Raw genomic sequence first — 15,164 nt, 5'->3', positions numbered from 1 at the left:
TCAACGTTTTCCCTTTGGCTTACTGTATAGAAAGCTTTAGTAATCCACCAGCTTAAAAGAACACAATCATGGCTGTATTGTCTTTTTTCCACAAAGTTTTATGTAAAACTCAAACATGTCACAACAGAAATGAGTCAGTGTGAACATCTCACCTGAACAGGTTATTAGGACTGTATAAAGGAACAGATGGCAGCACAGCATGGGCCACAACACTTACAGGAGACACACAAAGATAACGAGAGCTGAACATGTCGTTGCTGAATTTCTGCATTTTCTTCCAGAGGAAAAACAAACACAAAAAAATAACTTCAGCTTAGCCAAACATTAAAAACATAAGAAAAAGAGGCACATAAGAGTAGAAAGTCACAGATAAGGGAACAAAATTAAAAGGTACAAAGAGACTTCTGAAACAGGGAGAAAGCAAACACAAGCTGGTTGGCAGCTTCTGGAGACGAGATTCAGTTTGGGAGAAACAATCTGAGAAAAAACAACAACCTTGATTTCAAAAACGTGGTGAACAACACTGTTGAATCCTATTTCTTCTGTCCAACAAACATTTGGATCAGCGAAAGCTGCAGCTTCATCAGCTCTTCCAGCTTATCGATCTGTGGAAGAGCAGATAAAGCAGTCGCTCGTTTGCATTTAATTTTAGAGAAAAATACAAAGACATTTTGTAGTATTAACAAAAGAATTTATAAAATAGTGCCATTTAAGATTTTTTTAATGTTAATCAAAACTGTGAGATCAACTCTGACCTTGGCCTTCAGGCTCAGACAGCAGCAGCCCGAGGTCTGAAGGGCTAGGATTTGAATGAGAGCGGTAAGAGAATCAGGTTAAGTCAAATTAATCAGCGCACAACAAAACATCATGTCCAAAGAAATTCAAACATGTCAGTTCAGGTGAAAACAATTCAGTTTCTAATCTAAAACATACACACCATTACTGTTGGAAGTATTTTGGATTGGTGGCTTTATTTGCTCAGTTATCTCCTTCACTGGTTCTCCTGAAGAACAAAAAACAATGACCCATTCCTGTTATCAATTACATACTTGACACACATCTTTTTACCAACCTAAATATACTTAAGCAAAGTAAAATACTGCACTTTAAAAATATCACATTATTTTGGATACATTTTGTCAGTTCTCTTTACACTAAAAAGAAACCAGTAACTTAATCCTACAATCACAATCTTATTACGAACCACAGGCCGCTGCTGCAGAAATATTCATCTTCTCTTCAGGATGCTGGGATGTTGCATACAGAGTATTTGCCAGCTCTGTGGTGCTCATCGGCTCTTTTTGGTTTTTGGGTACCGATTTGGGCTTAGAGCCGTCTGGTGGGGCTGCAGTGTTGACAGATGTGCTGCTGCCAGTTTTGTCAGTCTTCTGGGTCGAGGTTGTGCAAGGGTTACTTTTCCTCTGGGCATGTAAAGCTTCTGAGATCATGTCAGTGACGTTTCCCCCGCCCTTCTCAGCGGGCAGAGTGAGTGAGAGCACGTTAGCAGAGCCATTAAAGTGCTGGACTGTGGCGAGGACCCCATCCAAGACCACGTTTTGAAATATCAGCTGCACTTCCTGAGGCCACTCTGCTGGAAAGTTCTCCTTACCTATCAACAAACATGAGGCAGTGTGACACGAGTCAGCAAACTAGCAAAGCCCAGAAAATTACAAAGAATACTTGTGCTGCCTTACCAGCGAGGGTGCAGCGAGTGATCTGAAAGGGAAGCTCCAGCAGGTTGATGGGGATGGGCAAGATCCGGGAGAATGGCACCTTCTCACTGTTGCCATAGTCTGCATAGAGGACACTCACCTCTTTCTCACCAACTTCTAGGATTACTGCACGGTACCAGTTATTGTCAGCTGGAGAAAAAAAAAAGAAGTCTAATTCTACATTTTGTTTTGTAGTCACAGGAATTCCAACACAATTTAGAAAAAAAAAATGGTCAAACTACTCAGCATTGAATGAAAAATTACATTTATCCTCATGAGACAAACATATACAACTCCTCTGACCTTACAAGCACTAAAAGCTCAATCAAAACAGACCCGTAAGCTGGACTGTGGAATGTAACCCCAGCTAAAGCCTACTCTGTGTATACTGTGTTTAAAGCCACACACACACACACAGTGTAATTATACCTACTAGAAGACATGAAATTACCAGCTTAGCTCTGTAAGAGCAAGAACTTCAGGTGGGGTTTCCAGACCGCCAGCAACGAAAACTGGATATACACTAACAGGATTAGTGGAACAGCAATTCTGTCCTCACTTGATTTTTTTGTTACCATGTTTACATTATTTATTAAATGAAAATTAGAAAACAACATTTCCTCAAAGCAATATGAGATGTGAAAATTAGTCTCCCTCAGTCAAGCAAGGCGAAATATATAAAATTAGATTATCTGTGAATATCTTATTCAGGACTAGCCTTCAAGTACCATGCATCAACTTTTGTGAGAACCCATTTGCCCCCTTGTGGCTAGAAACAGTTACTGCATTGCCTGCGAATGGTGAACTAGTGCTGGTCACTTTGTGTGTATAGCAGGGTTACAGTTACCTAAAAATCAAAAGTAGGTGAGAAAAAAAAACTTAACTGAAATTTAAAAAAAACACAACAACAACAACAACAACAACAAAAAACACTGCACATTTGAAAGAACCCCAAAACCACCCTCAAAATTGAAACTGAATCGAAATTAAACTGGAAAACAATGAAATACAAAGTAGGTAAAAAAACAAAAAAACAACTTGAGTCAATAATTTTGGTTGATAGACCAGTTTCAGGGAATCTTCAGGACGAAGAGGATACTGTTTAAGATCAGACGCTGCCTCACTTGAGCAGATGTGTAAACAGGGGCACACAGATGTTTAGTCAAAAGGTAAAAGGTAAAAGCAGCAGAAGGCTATAAGAGGTCAGCAGTGTTTTCAAATTAAGAAGTAACAGCAGAGGTCAAATTGCCCAAGAGCACTTTCACAGAAAACCACTCGTCTGCAGATTGCAGAAGACCTTCAGAAATATTTATGAGGGCTTAAGAGGGTATGAGGATCTCGCAAAAATAACTGAAAAACTCTCACCTATCCATAAAAACCATTTAAGAACTATGATTCTTGGAAAAAGAGGCATTAAGTAATTACCATGCATAGCCGTGCATAACTGTTTACTCTTTCTCATTTACTTAGAAATAAATAAACATTAAGCAAAATGTGATCTTAAAATGCACTGTGTGTAAAATGCACTCTAATGTGTAACTGTGACCAACCCCTTCAAAGTCACTGTAACAGCCAGTAGGACGCACAACAGTCAAGTTTAAGTTAATCTCTGGACCTCCGTGCTAACAGAGTATCTAATAAGACAGCGTTTTCACTCACCTGAGAACTGAGCACAACAAGCAGCCCCAGGAGCTGGTTTGCCCTTTACGGCTGTGGACAAGGTGGCCTGGCTGTTGCAGTAGACAGCCAGCTCCACCATCACCTCCTGAAGCTTTTGTTGATCCACTACACAAATAAATAAATAAATAAATAAATAAATAAACAAACAAACAAACAAACAAACACGAGCATAGAGAGCAATTACATAGGACACAGCAACTTCTATGTTATGTACATATGTTTTATAAGACAGTAGGAGACAACTGGTTCAACCTTGAGTAGGACCCAGCAGGTAAAAGATGGAAGGATTAATGATGGCCGCAAAACAAGGTTGAAAGGTATCACTGAGCGGCAGCTCCACAGTCTTCCACTCCACTGGAAAAGATGGCACTGAAACCAGAATGCAACATTATAAATAAGCCTCCTAAATCACCACCAGCATCTTGAGGACTTCCAACACTTTGGCTGACCTTCTGTGGACACTTCTGTCTGACTTGAGACTTGAGTTTGTAAGGGATCTTGCTCATTTTTCTTCACGCTTTGTTTGGTTGCAGTGCCTGTTGTTCCATGCGTTTCTCTGGCGGTCTCTCCAGGAACTTTAGCTAGTTGCTCAGAAATTAAGGCAGCTGCCACACTTACTCCTCTGCTCTCCAGCTCCACACCGTAGCCCTGTTCAGTGACAGAGAGGACACGTGCAGAGAGCTGCTCACCATACACCTGAGTCTGGAACCATAGCACAGCTTCACTGCTCCACCCTGATCCAAGAGGCTCCACGCCTAAAAATCAAACACACCACTCAGTATAATCTACCCTTTTAAATGTTTGTTTGATTGTTTTTTTATTCAAACGTGAACAAACTTGCAGCCTGGCTTTCACACAGTACCAAAGCTACAATGCAGTCTCTCCATGAATGTGGCAAAATATATGACAATTTCTCACATGGCCCCAATAAAATACAAGACAAAATGTATCAAATATGCTTCATATTGTGAAACAGAGCTCTCAACCTCACACACACACACACACACACACACACACACACACACAAACAAACAAACAAACAAACACTACCTGTTAGCCAGCAGCGAACTGCCTGGAAGGGTAGAGTCAGTAGCTGGGCTGTAATGGATCGAAGGTGGCCCTTTTCAACTGTCAAGCTGTACCCATAGTCCACAAAGTTCACAGCTACCTTGTCATCAGACAGCCCCGTCACCATAGCCCGACACCATGCTCCATCCTCTGGGGAACAAATAGCACATCATGTCCCATAAATGCCCCAAACACAAAGAAAGACAAGATTCATTATGAGTGGATTTAGACCACAGTGCAGGGAAAAACTTTGTCATATTTGGACTTTCTATAAGACAAACAGCAGCTATAATAAAAATCCCTGAACCTTCAAGCGACAATAAACTGTGGTTTGTGTCATGTTTTAGCAATCTGCTGCTGAGCTGATGACATTTAAAAAGTCAGTGGTACAGCAGATGGTCTCACCAGGTAACAGGGCACAACAGGGCTCTCCCACCTTGGGCTCGAAAGGTGACGCCTCAGCCTCACAATGCTGCTTTAACTGAGCCCCCAGCTCTTTCAGGCGCTGGTGGTCTGACAAACACACACACAGATAACACATGCATGCACCAATAAATGAATCCTCTGACTCATGCTGTTACTCTCTTCATACTGGATATTTATAGCTTAATTACTGGCATTTTATTAGAGGTATTGTTCTGCATTTTTTGCTTGATTGTAAACACCATGTTGGGGTTGCCCACCTCATCATATTGTTTGTTCTGCTTACAAAGACAAAGACCCATACTACCATCCATCCTCTTCTGCTTATTTATTACTGTGGTCTCATTAAAAGTATCTGTACTTTTCTTTTCAACATCATCTGAATGTTTTTTCACTAAATAAAACAAGCCTTTGCTAACATTTATCTTTAAATTGGTGGTGCTAATGCAACTGTACATTTTTACAATATATGGAAAATATTGTAATATTATTCTGCAATATTTTCCAGATATTGTAAAAATGTACAGTTGCATTAGCACCACATGATTGATAATCAGTTAGAATACAAGGCCAATTAAGATGATATAGATTTACTGCCTTTAAAATCTAAAAATAAGTAGTTATTAACGAAAAGACTCTGTATATTTGCCGAAACAATGCTGGTATGGGTAAAAATGGCGGCTATTTAGGCTAAAGAAACAATACCTGTAGGACTGTCAATGCGGCAGTAAAACGCTGCTGGGTTCTCCACGACAGTGACTAACAGTGCCACCACCTGGCTGTTGCAAGGAAGCTCAGTACAAGACCAAACTAGAGGCTCACATGCTGGGAGAAACAAGGAAGCCACATTACATATACATTTAACCAAGTTATAAAGTGCTTTGCTTATTCATGTTTAACTTATCCACAAACAAGTGGTGACTATGGCAGGTAAATTTACGACCACAAGAAGAAAGTCCATGTCAATGTCACAGGTCTCTGCCAAAAAGGAATATTTGCTTCAGGTTTCCAGTTCTACGTCATCATCATTTCCCCCAAGATGCATCAAATAATCCAAATGAATCTCCCCCTTAAAAAAGAAAAAACCCAAACAAACTAAAAAACCCAATAAAACCATTACTTTCAGATCCATCATACCTTGGGCCTCTGCAGTAACCGCCGTCTCATTATCAGTAGTAACAGCACAAGGTGCAGCGTAACATGCGGATATCAGCAATTCAGCTATATTGGCCTGTGGATCACTGGACTCATCAATCATGGTCACCAATGCTTTGCCCTCATGTGCACCCTGGATTTCAATGTGCAGTATTCGGTTTGACACTCTTCGCTGCAGAGCCAAAAGGCAGTCCTCTGACCAGCTCTCCCCAACAGGCTGAACCCCTGGATTGGAGACGCCGGCCCCAAAAACAACAGAGGGACACACTAATTATTTGTGCTTCTGTATGGTTTTCTCATTAACAAAAAAAAGGGCAACACCAAAGAAATGTAGTGTTTTTAAGTCAAAGTATACAAGCAACTTTAAGTAAAATTAGGACAAGTGTGAAAAATTAAATGACATTTGGCATAAAACTGAGCTCTCTCACATTCACAGCTTAACACGCTTAAGAATTTCTAAGCACTCAAAATCTACTGCATAGTGGAAATAATACCTGCTAGACCACATGGAATAGCCTGCATGGGAAGGGCTAAGAGTGAGGAAGCGATGGGTCTAAGGTGACCTAACCCAACCTCCTCAGAGTTGCCAAAATCAAGGTACCCCACACAGACACGTTCCTCTGATGAATAAGCCAGAATCTTAGCCCTGTACCACTGCTTGTCCTCTGGAGAGAAAACACGAAGAGCCAGAAAGTACATTTATTACATTATTTTAAAAACACGCCATATCTGAATTAGCTTGTTAAACATATTTCAGGCACAGGACACTGTGAAATTAAATAATGTTAAAAGTATTTAATTTTTCAAATACGATTATTTAACTCAACAGCATTCAGTAGCTCCAAATCATTTTGTGTAAAAACGTGTCAAACACTAGGACTGCCAGAAATTGAAACCTGGAACCACTGAGGGGATCAATTTGACCCCATCCCACAACAGCACCAAAGGTGAAGATTAATCGATGAAAAAAAACCACGAAACAACAACAACAACAACAACAGAATACTCAATTACTAGAATAATCAACAGTTGTAGCCCTAATGATTACGTTTTAGTTTAAAATAATTCCTTGATTTTTACAATACCTGAGAACTGGGCACAGCATACTGTGCCGGGAGCTGGTCTAAAGTTCTGTGGGGTTGCAACCTGAGAGCAGTGTTCCCTCAGCTTTAACTGCAAATCCTGAATCAGTCCTGCAAACCAAAGTCTCAGCACAGGTTAAAGGTATATAAAAAGGTTGAGTGATTTAAGTTGCATTAATAGTTCAGCAACAGCTTCTCACCAGCGTTCTCCACCTTTTGCACGATAAGTTCGGTGGGTGACTGGAGGTGGGTGACCACAACCGAGAGCTGATCACCCACCGCTTGTGTTATTGGCTCCGGTGGTTGAGCCCAGGTATTGTTATCTTTTCCATCAGAGAGGCACCGGAAGTTTTCCAAAGATGCGCTCATCATGGCATCTGGGGAAGAAAAAGAAAAAACAGGTTACAAAAACACATTTTAAATGTTACAAATTGCACTGACTGAAGAATGTTGTATATGAATCTTACTGATATCTTGCTCAGTTGGTGCGATGTTGACTGGCTCTTTATCTGCATAGCCGTGTTCAAGGAGGAACGTGCTCAACTGTTTTCCTAAAAGAAAGAGACCAGGAGAGAGCTGGGCTTAAAGATTTTAACTTCAGTAGATCCTTTAAATGTAAATGGCCTGTATTTGTATAGCGCTTTACTTAGTCCCTAAGGACCCCAAAGCACTTTTCACTACATTCAGTCATCCAGACATACATTGACACACTGATGATGGCAAGCTACGTTGTAGCCACAGCTGCCCTGGGGCGCACTGACAGAGGCGAGGCTGCCGGACACTGGCGCCACCGGGCCCTCTGACCATCACCAGTAGGCAATGGGTGAAGTGTCTTGCCCAAGGACACAACGACCGAGACTGTTGGAGCCAGGGCTCGAACCGGCAACCTTCCAATTACAAGACGAACTGCCAACTCTTGAGCCACGATCGCCCCGTAGATCCTTTAAATGTGCATCTCTGTTTTATATAACTCACCCATGGAAAGCAGAATATCCACAGCATGAATGCGACCATCTTCTACAGTTTCCACCAGCCTAACTGTGACAATCTTGGCAGCCAGCAGCTGTCTCACAGCAATGCAGCACTCGCCTGACCAGTTCCCCGCCACCGGCACAACCCCTGTGATACGACACTCCATTGCCTGCAAATAAAAGAGCCAAAGACCAAATTTAAAATGCCAGGATGTCACAGGGAATGTATTAAAAACTGTGCAAATATGCACTCACACATGGGCAAAAGGGCTTGATTTCAGCCGTCAGGGCTCTGATCCTATCCACAGGGACATTTTCTTCATTGCCAAAGTCAATGTAAAGGATGTTAGCCATCTTATGGTCAGGAGCCAAAGTCTGTACAAGGCCTCGGTACCAGTTCTAGACACACACACAACAAAAGGGGGCCCAAGTCAAAACACAGCCAATGTAAATATTACAAATAGCAACCTGCAGACTTGCTTAAGAAGGCCTCGGCTCACCATATCACAGGAAAACTGAACCGCGCAAATCTCTCCAACACAGGGTTCATATGTTGTCACTGAGGAGCTGCAGTATGTTTTCTGAAGCTCTGTACTGATGCTCTGCAAAGATTCCAGCAACTCAGGGCTTTGAGGGACGAGGAAAAACCTGCTGGGGCTGTAGAACTCTACAACACACGCCTAAAAACAGCAACAACCCAAATCACTCCTTCTGGTATTTAATAACACAAAAAAATCTGCTTTTACTTTTGAAGCTTGAGGCAAACTGGATACATTTTACCTGGATGTCTGTTCCCTTGATGATCTTAGTTACATGCAAGTCCTTAAAATAAACCCTCTGGAGGCTAGATGATTCACCATGCTTCAATATACAAATTTAAAAAAATAATAACACAGATTACTTTCTTTAACTTAGTTTTGATTTCAAATTGTGAAAACGTGAAGCTTTCAACTTTTACTTGCATTAGCATATCAGTGAACTATTGCAATTACCTTCGGCTCCCCCAGGCTGGCTCTGTCTTCTTTAGCTGGCACAGCTGCTGCTTCCACTGGTTTCCCTCTTTAGATTAAGATAAACAAACAACTTCACATTACACATTGGGCATTCTATCCAATTTCATTCTATGCTGGTAAAACAAAAAATGGATATTTAAGCATTCATTAATATTAACAACTGTCAGCCAGTAGCACATTGTGTTGCCCAAGCTTACTTTACAGGCTCTGGATCAACGGCCTTGCACACATGTCTGTGGGTCTTCCAGTCTTCTGTCTGACAAGCCACTGAGCAGTAAGGCACCTTCTTGCAACGCTTGCATCGAAAATTGCCTGTGAATGAACACTGTTATTTTAGACTTTACTAAAATGCTTACACAAGAACAACAGCGCTGAAATGAGAGTGCTAATCACTAAAGATAATCAAAAAAACAACAACAAATTAAGAGCCTCTGGCTTAAAAAAAAAACATGCTGCCACATAAACACAACATCTCATTTAAACTGTCATATTACCTTGCTGACCACAGTAGTAGCAGAAATGTACAGTCAGAGATGGTGGACCAGATCCCAACAACTGTAAGGGGAAACAAAAATAGTACTGACTTTTATTTCGATTCAGTCTTCTACTTCTTTTGCCAACTCCTTTTAGAGCAGATCATTTGTCTCACTCTAACCCTATCAATAGCGTCCTCCTTTGTCACACCAACCCTCTGCATGTTCTCCTTCAGTGCATCCATTAACCTCTTCTGAGGTCTTCCTCTTTCTCCTGCCTTATAACTCACATCATCCTGAGTTCAATATATCCACTATCCCTCCTCTGCCCATGCCCAAACCATCTCAACCATGGCTCTCTAACTTTGGCTACGTTCACACTGCAGGCGAAAGCGCATCAAATCCGATTTTTTTGACCCTATGCGACCCATATCCGATCATGGTATGACAGTGTGAACAGCACAAATCCGATATTTTCAAATCCGATCTGGGTCACTTTCGTATGTGGTACTGAATCTGATACATATCCGATGTTTTAGAAAGCGACTGCTGTTTGAACGGTCATGTCGCATTAAATCCGTCTTTTACGTCACTGACACAAGACAGACGCCAATTATCAGCGCCAGAGAGGCGCCCGAGAGGACATCGCGAACGCTTCCTGGCCATCCAGTGTAGATGTCAGTGAAACTGTTGGGAAGACAACGTGAACATTTTATTTGTACTGTATAATCTGCAGATTCTGACAGAAATCTGCAACTATCCTTTGAAGCACCGCTCCTCTCTAAAACAGCATTAAGGATAATTATTAGGTTATTTACATTATTATGTAAATAACAAAATAACTTAAAGCAAAAATTGGGAAACGTAAAGTCCGAAGTCTTTATATTAAGGGCCATCAGTCAAACAATATTGTTTGCTCTGGGTCTAAACAGAGCGCGTTGTGTGTGACGTCTTCTTTTGCGCATGCGGGCCGCTTTGAGCGTTCACACTAGAGCACATTTGCTGTCGCATTTTATTTGTAGTGTGAACACGCAGACAAAAGAATCGGATTTGATCAAAAAAATCGGGATTGAGCATTAAGACCTGCAGTGTGAAGGTAGCCTTTGATATACGTATTTCTAATCAATCCCACACAGATCTAGCAAACGACAAAACCATCAATCATACATACTCCAGATTTATTCCTGTTCACTGATGAATTTATGGGACCTGCAAAATGAAAGGAAGAACAAAACGAGCAAATTATTTTTACAGAATTATCAGATTCCTTCATTTTCAGTTTTATCTCTGACTATCGGCATAGCTGGACATTTTTGGGTTTGTTTTTTTTACCGTCCACAATGGCGCCTGATGGGGGGCGGACGGCTGGAGCACTGGGCATGGTGAGGTGTCTTGGAGGAGGTAATGTAGCGCAAAGACCCGCTGGGATCGACGAAGGTTTCCTCAAAGGCAGGTTTGGTCGAACCAAGTTTGAAGAAAATGAGCGGTTCATTTCAGTACCTTTCAGTGTTACATAACAAATGACTGTATCAAGACATTATACTTATGTCTACACTTTAGCATCCTTAGCTAGCTAAAGGTTACTAAAGCTACGACTCAAGGTCACTTAATGAGGCATTAGCAAACTATTTTTTTAAAAAAAAATCACGTTAAACGAGTAAAAACCTCCACCAACACATCTGAAGAGCATTATTCTGTCAAATAATCCAGTAAACCTAAGGTTTTAGTGTACTTGTACACCGCAGACTCAATGTCATACCTCGCACGTGTTGTTTGACCAGAAAAAGAGAGGAAAAAAAGTGGTGCTCATGCGCAGTAGCATCAGTGTCGCACAGGTCACAATGCTCACAAGCTAAAATCAACTCTCTGTTATGTGGACCTGCCACAATATCTTTCACCCGTCTATCAGTTTAGTTAACAATTACTGAAGGAATACCCGATATGTTGGCTTTTTATTGAGAGGTTAGGAGGAAACGTAGGAAAAGTAACTGGAAAATCTCTCAAGAAAATTTGAGAAAGTACCCAAACCGGTTGCAGCCTGAGCCTGGTTCTGGTGGAGGTTTATTCCTGTTAAAATTAAAACTGTTCTCACTGTCCACAAAGTGCTTGCTTATAGGCCATCATTTCATTGTTGGGGTTTTCTCTGTTTTCTTTGTATTATTGTTTTCTTTGTATTATTCCTCAAGGGCACTGAGGAAGCTGTTGTTGTGATTTAGTGCTATATAAACAAAATTGAATTGAATGGAAATGAACTGAAAGAGTTGAAGTTTGCTTGTGTGGCTTAATGCTGAGAAAAGCACTAGAGATGAGATGTTTTATTTGAGGATGTTGGTAGAGCCATATAAAGAAGGTCTTTGTGGATCTAAACAAAGCAGATGATATGATGCCAAGAGAGGAAGTGTTGTTGTTTCCAGTAACTTCTTGTTTCCAGTGGTGATTGACAGGCTGACAGATGAGGTCAGAATTCAACTTGCCAACCATTACAAACAATTACAATACAAATAATTACAATACAAACAATTACATTATCAAATGTTGTCTAAGCCATACTTACTGAGTACCAGGAGTAGCACATTGTTTAGTACTTCATTACATCAGTGCAAGTTATTTGTTTAAAAGCAGCGTGCCCAGTGTTTGTTTTTATTTTCAATTTATTTATTTTTTTACATTTTGTCTTTTACTTTTTTAAAACTATCTACATTAAAGACTAATCTAAAGCCATTGTCTGTGTATCCCATCCCATTTCCTTAGGATGTTTTGCCAGTAAAAAGTGTCATTCTTGTGTCATAAAGCCTGCTTTACTTTAAGCATTAGCAAACCTTCTATATGCCTTCAAAACTAATTTAAAATGGACTGAGGCAAAATAAAAAACTGTCCTGCAATCAGACAAATCAAAATTTGAAATTTGCTCTTGGCTAAAGATGAGAGGGACTATCCTGCTTGTTATCAGTACTCAGTTCAAAAGCATGCATCTCTGATGGTATGGGGGTGCTTAAGTATCTATGGAGTTGGTAGTTTTTACATCTGGAAAGGCACCATCAATTTTGAAATATATATATATGTAGCTTTTAGAACAAAATATGCTCATCCAGACAGCATTTTTTTCACAGCTTTATATATTTTAGCACAACAACACTAAACTTTATATTCCAAGCATTATAACAGTATGGCTTCATAGTAGAAGATGCTCGTACTGAAGTTGCCTGCCTCCAGTCCAGGGCTACGTCCACACGTACACGGGTATTTTTGAAAACGGAGATTTTCCGTTTTCGTTTTAAAAAATAATCCCGTCCACACGTAAACGCAGAAATGAAGGAAAACGCTGCTAGGAACATGCCAAAGCAACAGGTGGCGATATATTCCTAACCGTGTAGAAATGTTGGCCAATCAGAAGTCTAGAAGCCTCGGTGGGAAATAGTAAACAAAGATGGGGCATAGAAGCAGAACCGAGTTGTATGTGTGGAGGGACAGTAACTGTGTGTGTATACGTAGGCATTTAAACACTGCAGAGAGTACAATTAACAGTAACAGTATTATAGAAATTCATTTCACCGAAACAATAACGTGGCGCACAGTGTGACGTCAAAAGAGGCGCACACCTTTGACGCTGCGTTTTCTCCGTTGTCCTCGTCCACACGTAAATGCAAAAACGGAGTTTTCGAAAATATCCACCCTGGCAGGCGTTTTTAAAAATCTCCGTTTTCAGTGACCGAAAACGCCGTTTACGTGTGGACGAAAGGTGCAAACGCATAGAAAAATCTGCGTTTTCAAAAGTACCCGGGTACGTGTGGACGTAGCCCAGGTCTTTCACCAGCTGAAAACAGTATCATGAAAGGAGCATCATGAAATGAAAATGTACATGAAAATGTACAACAAAGATGATTCAGGACAGACACAAATCGTACAGCATTCATCTCCCATAAGTCTAACAACTGATCCCCTCAGTTAACAAATGTTTATGGGCTCTTGTTAAAATAAGTTTTGATGCCATCAAAATAAGTTTTGATGCCATCAAATTCAAAATTACCCTTTTATTTTATAAAGGTACATTTATAAAAGTTTGAACATTTAATATATGTTGATTGTTCTACTGTGAATAAAATATGGGTTTATGAGATCTGCAAATCACTGCACTCAGTGTTTATTTACATTTTACACACCATCCCAATATCTGCAGAACTTTATTTTTCCAGAATTCTTCTAGAAAATAAACGTGGGTGTTGTAGATACCTGTAGCCAGGGCTGGGCTGTCCATGGGCTGGAGCCTATCCTGTATTTACGTCAGACAAACGTCATTTCTCACTGGGCTGTCATTGGTTTATATCGTCTCATCGGTTCTCTTGCAGTGGCCATATTTGTTGATGTGTCATATCAAAGTGACTTGTTTTGCGATCAGCTGGTAAGGCAGGGTGGGTTCAAAGTTCATTTTTATCCCGATTGTTTCTACATCGAAGCACACCATGGATTTTTCCTTCTCGGTGGGTAACTTATAACAGCCTTTATTAAGCTTTCTTTGATATTTATGTTTGATGCTAGCGCTAGCTGCGCTAACTCAAGCGTGAGATGATTGGATTGTACGAGCTAACACAAGGCTTATCAGTGTAGCTTAGCTTTCTAGGCTAACTGCACGCTTACAGTTTATCAGTCTGTAGTTTAGCGTTAAACATATTGTTAGTAGCTATATTTTACTCGCAGGGTATTTTATGTCGTACGCCAGTCTTTCTTTTCCTTTCGTTTTCATAGCACCGTCAAGGCAAAATCAATAGCTAGCGAGCTAAAGCCATCAAAGGTGTTGCTAACGTTAAATGAAGCGAAATGTAGATTAATCGGCAGTAAACACAAGCGGGACGTCGGCCTGCTGCTTACAGGAAGCTCGGACACTTAACGGCATGTTTTAATAATACTGACTGCCTACATTACATTACAATAACCCTTGTGTTATTGCATGGCACCTGTCACCAGAGCATCTTCTGCATTGCATCTGTTAAAGCTGTTGCGCTTTCACTGCGTCAACAGAAGACGCCGTTGTGTAAATGCAGCCTTACATTTATGACTGTAGGGTAATGGTGAGCTTAATGATTTGTATGTATTAATGTAAATAACATAAAGAAACCGCTCTAAGTTGGTATAAGAGCAGTACTAGAAGATGGTATTGAAAGAGGTGGGGCAAATGAGGATTTTGGGACATGAAACAAAGAAGGGGCGTCACGATAACACATTGTTAAAGGGGGAATAACTTAAAGGATCCAAGTTATTAATAATCATAGTAATGAATAACACAGTAAATGCCGAGAAGACGCTATTTAAATCAAGAAAATGTAATTTAAGGCTTCAGACTCCGATAGGACGGCTTTGTTTACTAACCTTAAACCATTTAGAGCAGATCTGCTAGCAGACACATTTTCTTAAATTATAAATTGTCTTTAATTTCTTTTTCTCAACCATTGCTGTTTTATTTCTTATTCTTTACCTTGACTGGAGAGTATGCACGAGTCCCTAGGAAGTGTAATAAAAAGTGAAAGTGAATGAATTCATTAAACCGGATGTTTCTAATTGTGGGACTTCTGAATGCATGCATTTTGAAAGC

General features: G+C 40.4%; 2 protein-coding genes across 4 annotated transcripts in view; one reads left to right on the top strand and one right to left on the bottom strand.

The window, feature by feature from the left end:
- Window positions 1–73: 73 nt before the first annotated feature.
- Window positions 74–13,847, bottom strand: tdrd1 (tudor domain containing 1). 2 transcript variants are annotated; one of them, XM_039616329.1, is made up of 26 exons: window positions 13,808–13,847; window positions 10,910–11,077; window positions 10,749–10,786; window positions 9,599–9,659; window positions 9,302–9,416; window positions 9,084–9,150; window positions 8,872–8,952; window positions 8,592–8,771; window positions 8,347–8,490; window positions 8,096–8,261; window positions 7,588–7,671; window positions 7,321–7,497; window positions 7,124–7,231; window positions 6,533–6,703; window positions 6,021–6,263; window positions 5,589–5,708; window positions 4,866–4,973; window positions 4,443–4,610; window positions 3,842–4,147; window positions 3,645–3,761; window positions 3,372–3,497; window positions 1,695–1,862; window positions 1,205–1,609; window positions 938–1,003; window positions 756–799; window positions 74–605 (listed from the first exon to the last, which is right to left on the bottom strand). In XM_039616329.1, the coding sequence occupies exons 1-26, from the start codon at window positions 13,830–13,832 to the stop codon at window positions 534–536; spliced, it is 3,528 nt and encodes a 1,175-aa protein (XP_039472263.1). In that variant the 5' UTR covers window positions 13,833–13,847; the 3' UTR covers window positions 74–533. The 2 variants fall into 2 exon arrangements, with proteins under 2 accessions (XP_039472263.1, XP_031607800.1); XM_031751940.2 differs by lacking the exon at window positions 13,808–13,847 and adding an exon at window positions 11,337–11,458.
- A 69-nt stretch (window positions 13,848–13,916) lies between these two features.
- ccdc186 (coiled-coil domain-containing protein 186) overlaps window positions 13,917–15,164 on the top strand; it is a 28,019-nt gene continuing 26,771 nt past the window's right edge. For both annotated transcript variants that reach the window (XM_031751919.2, XM_031751918.2), the window contains exon 1: window positions 13,917–14,055. The gene's annotated coding sequence lies outside the window, so the exon portion shown is untranslated. The remainder of the gene's footprint in view (window positions 14,056–15,164) is intronic.

The sequence above is a fragment of the Oreochromis aureus genome, linkage group 8, assembly GCF_013358895.1.
Source record: "Oreochromis aureus strain Israel breed Guangdong linkage group 8, ZZ_aureus, whole genome shotgun sequence".
NCBI lineage: Eukaryota > Metazoa > Chordata > Actinopteri > Cichliformes > Cichlidae > Oreochromis > Oreochromis aureus.
This window is presented reverse-complemented; position numbering and strand designations above follow the sequence as displayed.

What these genes read in the sequence shown, in the direction of transcription:
- tdrd1 (XM_039616329.1), bottom strand. Translation starts at nt 13,832, where the DNA reads ATGGACAGCCCAGCCCTGGCTACAG. An exon ending in CAGCCCAGCCCTGGCTACAG is followed by an intron (nt 11,078 to 13,807) that starts GTATCTACAACA and finishes TAACACTGAAAG; the next exon opens with GTACTGAAATGAACCGCTCA. An exon ending in GCAAAAGGTGGAGAACGCTG is followed by an intron (nt 7,232 to 7,320) that starts GTGAGAAGCTGT and finishes TTTGGTTTGCAG; the next exon opens with GACTGATTCAGGATTTGCAG.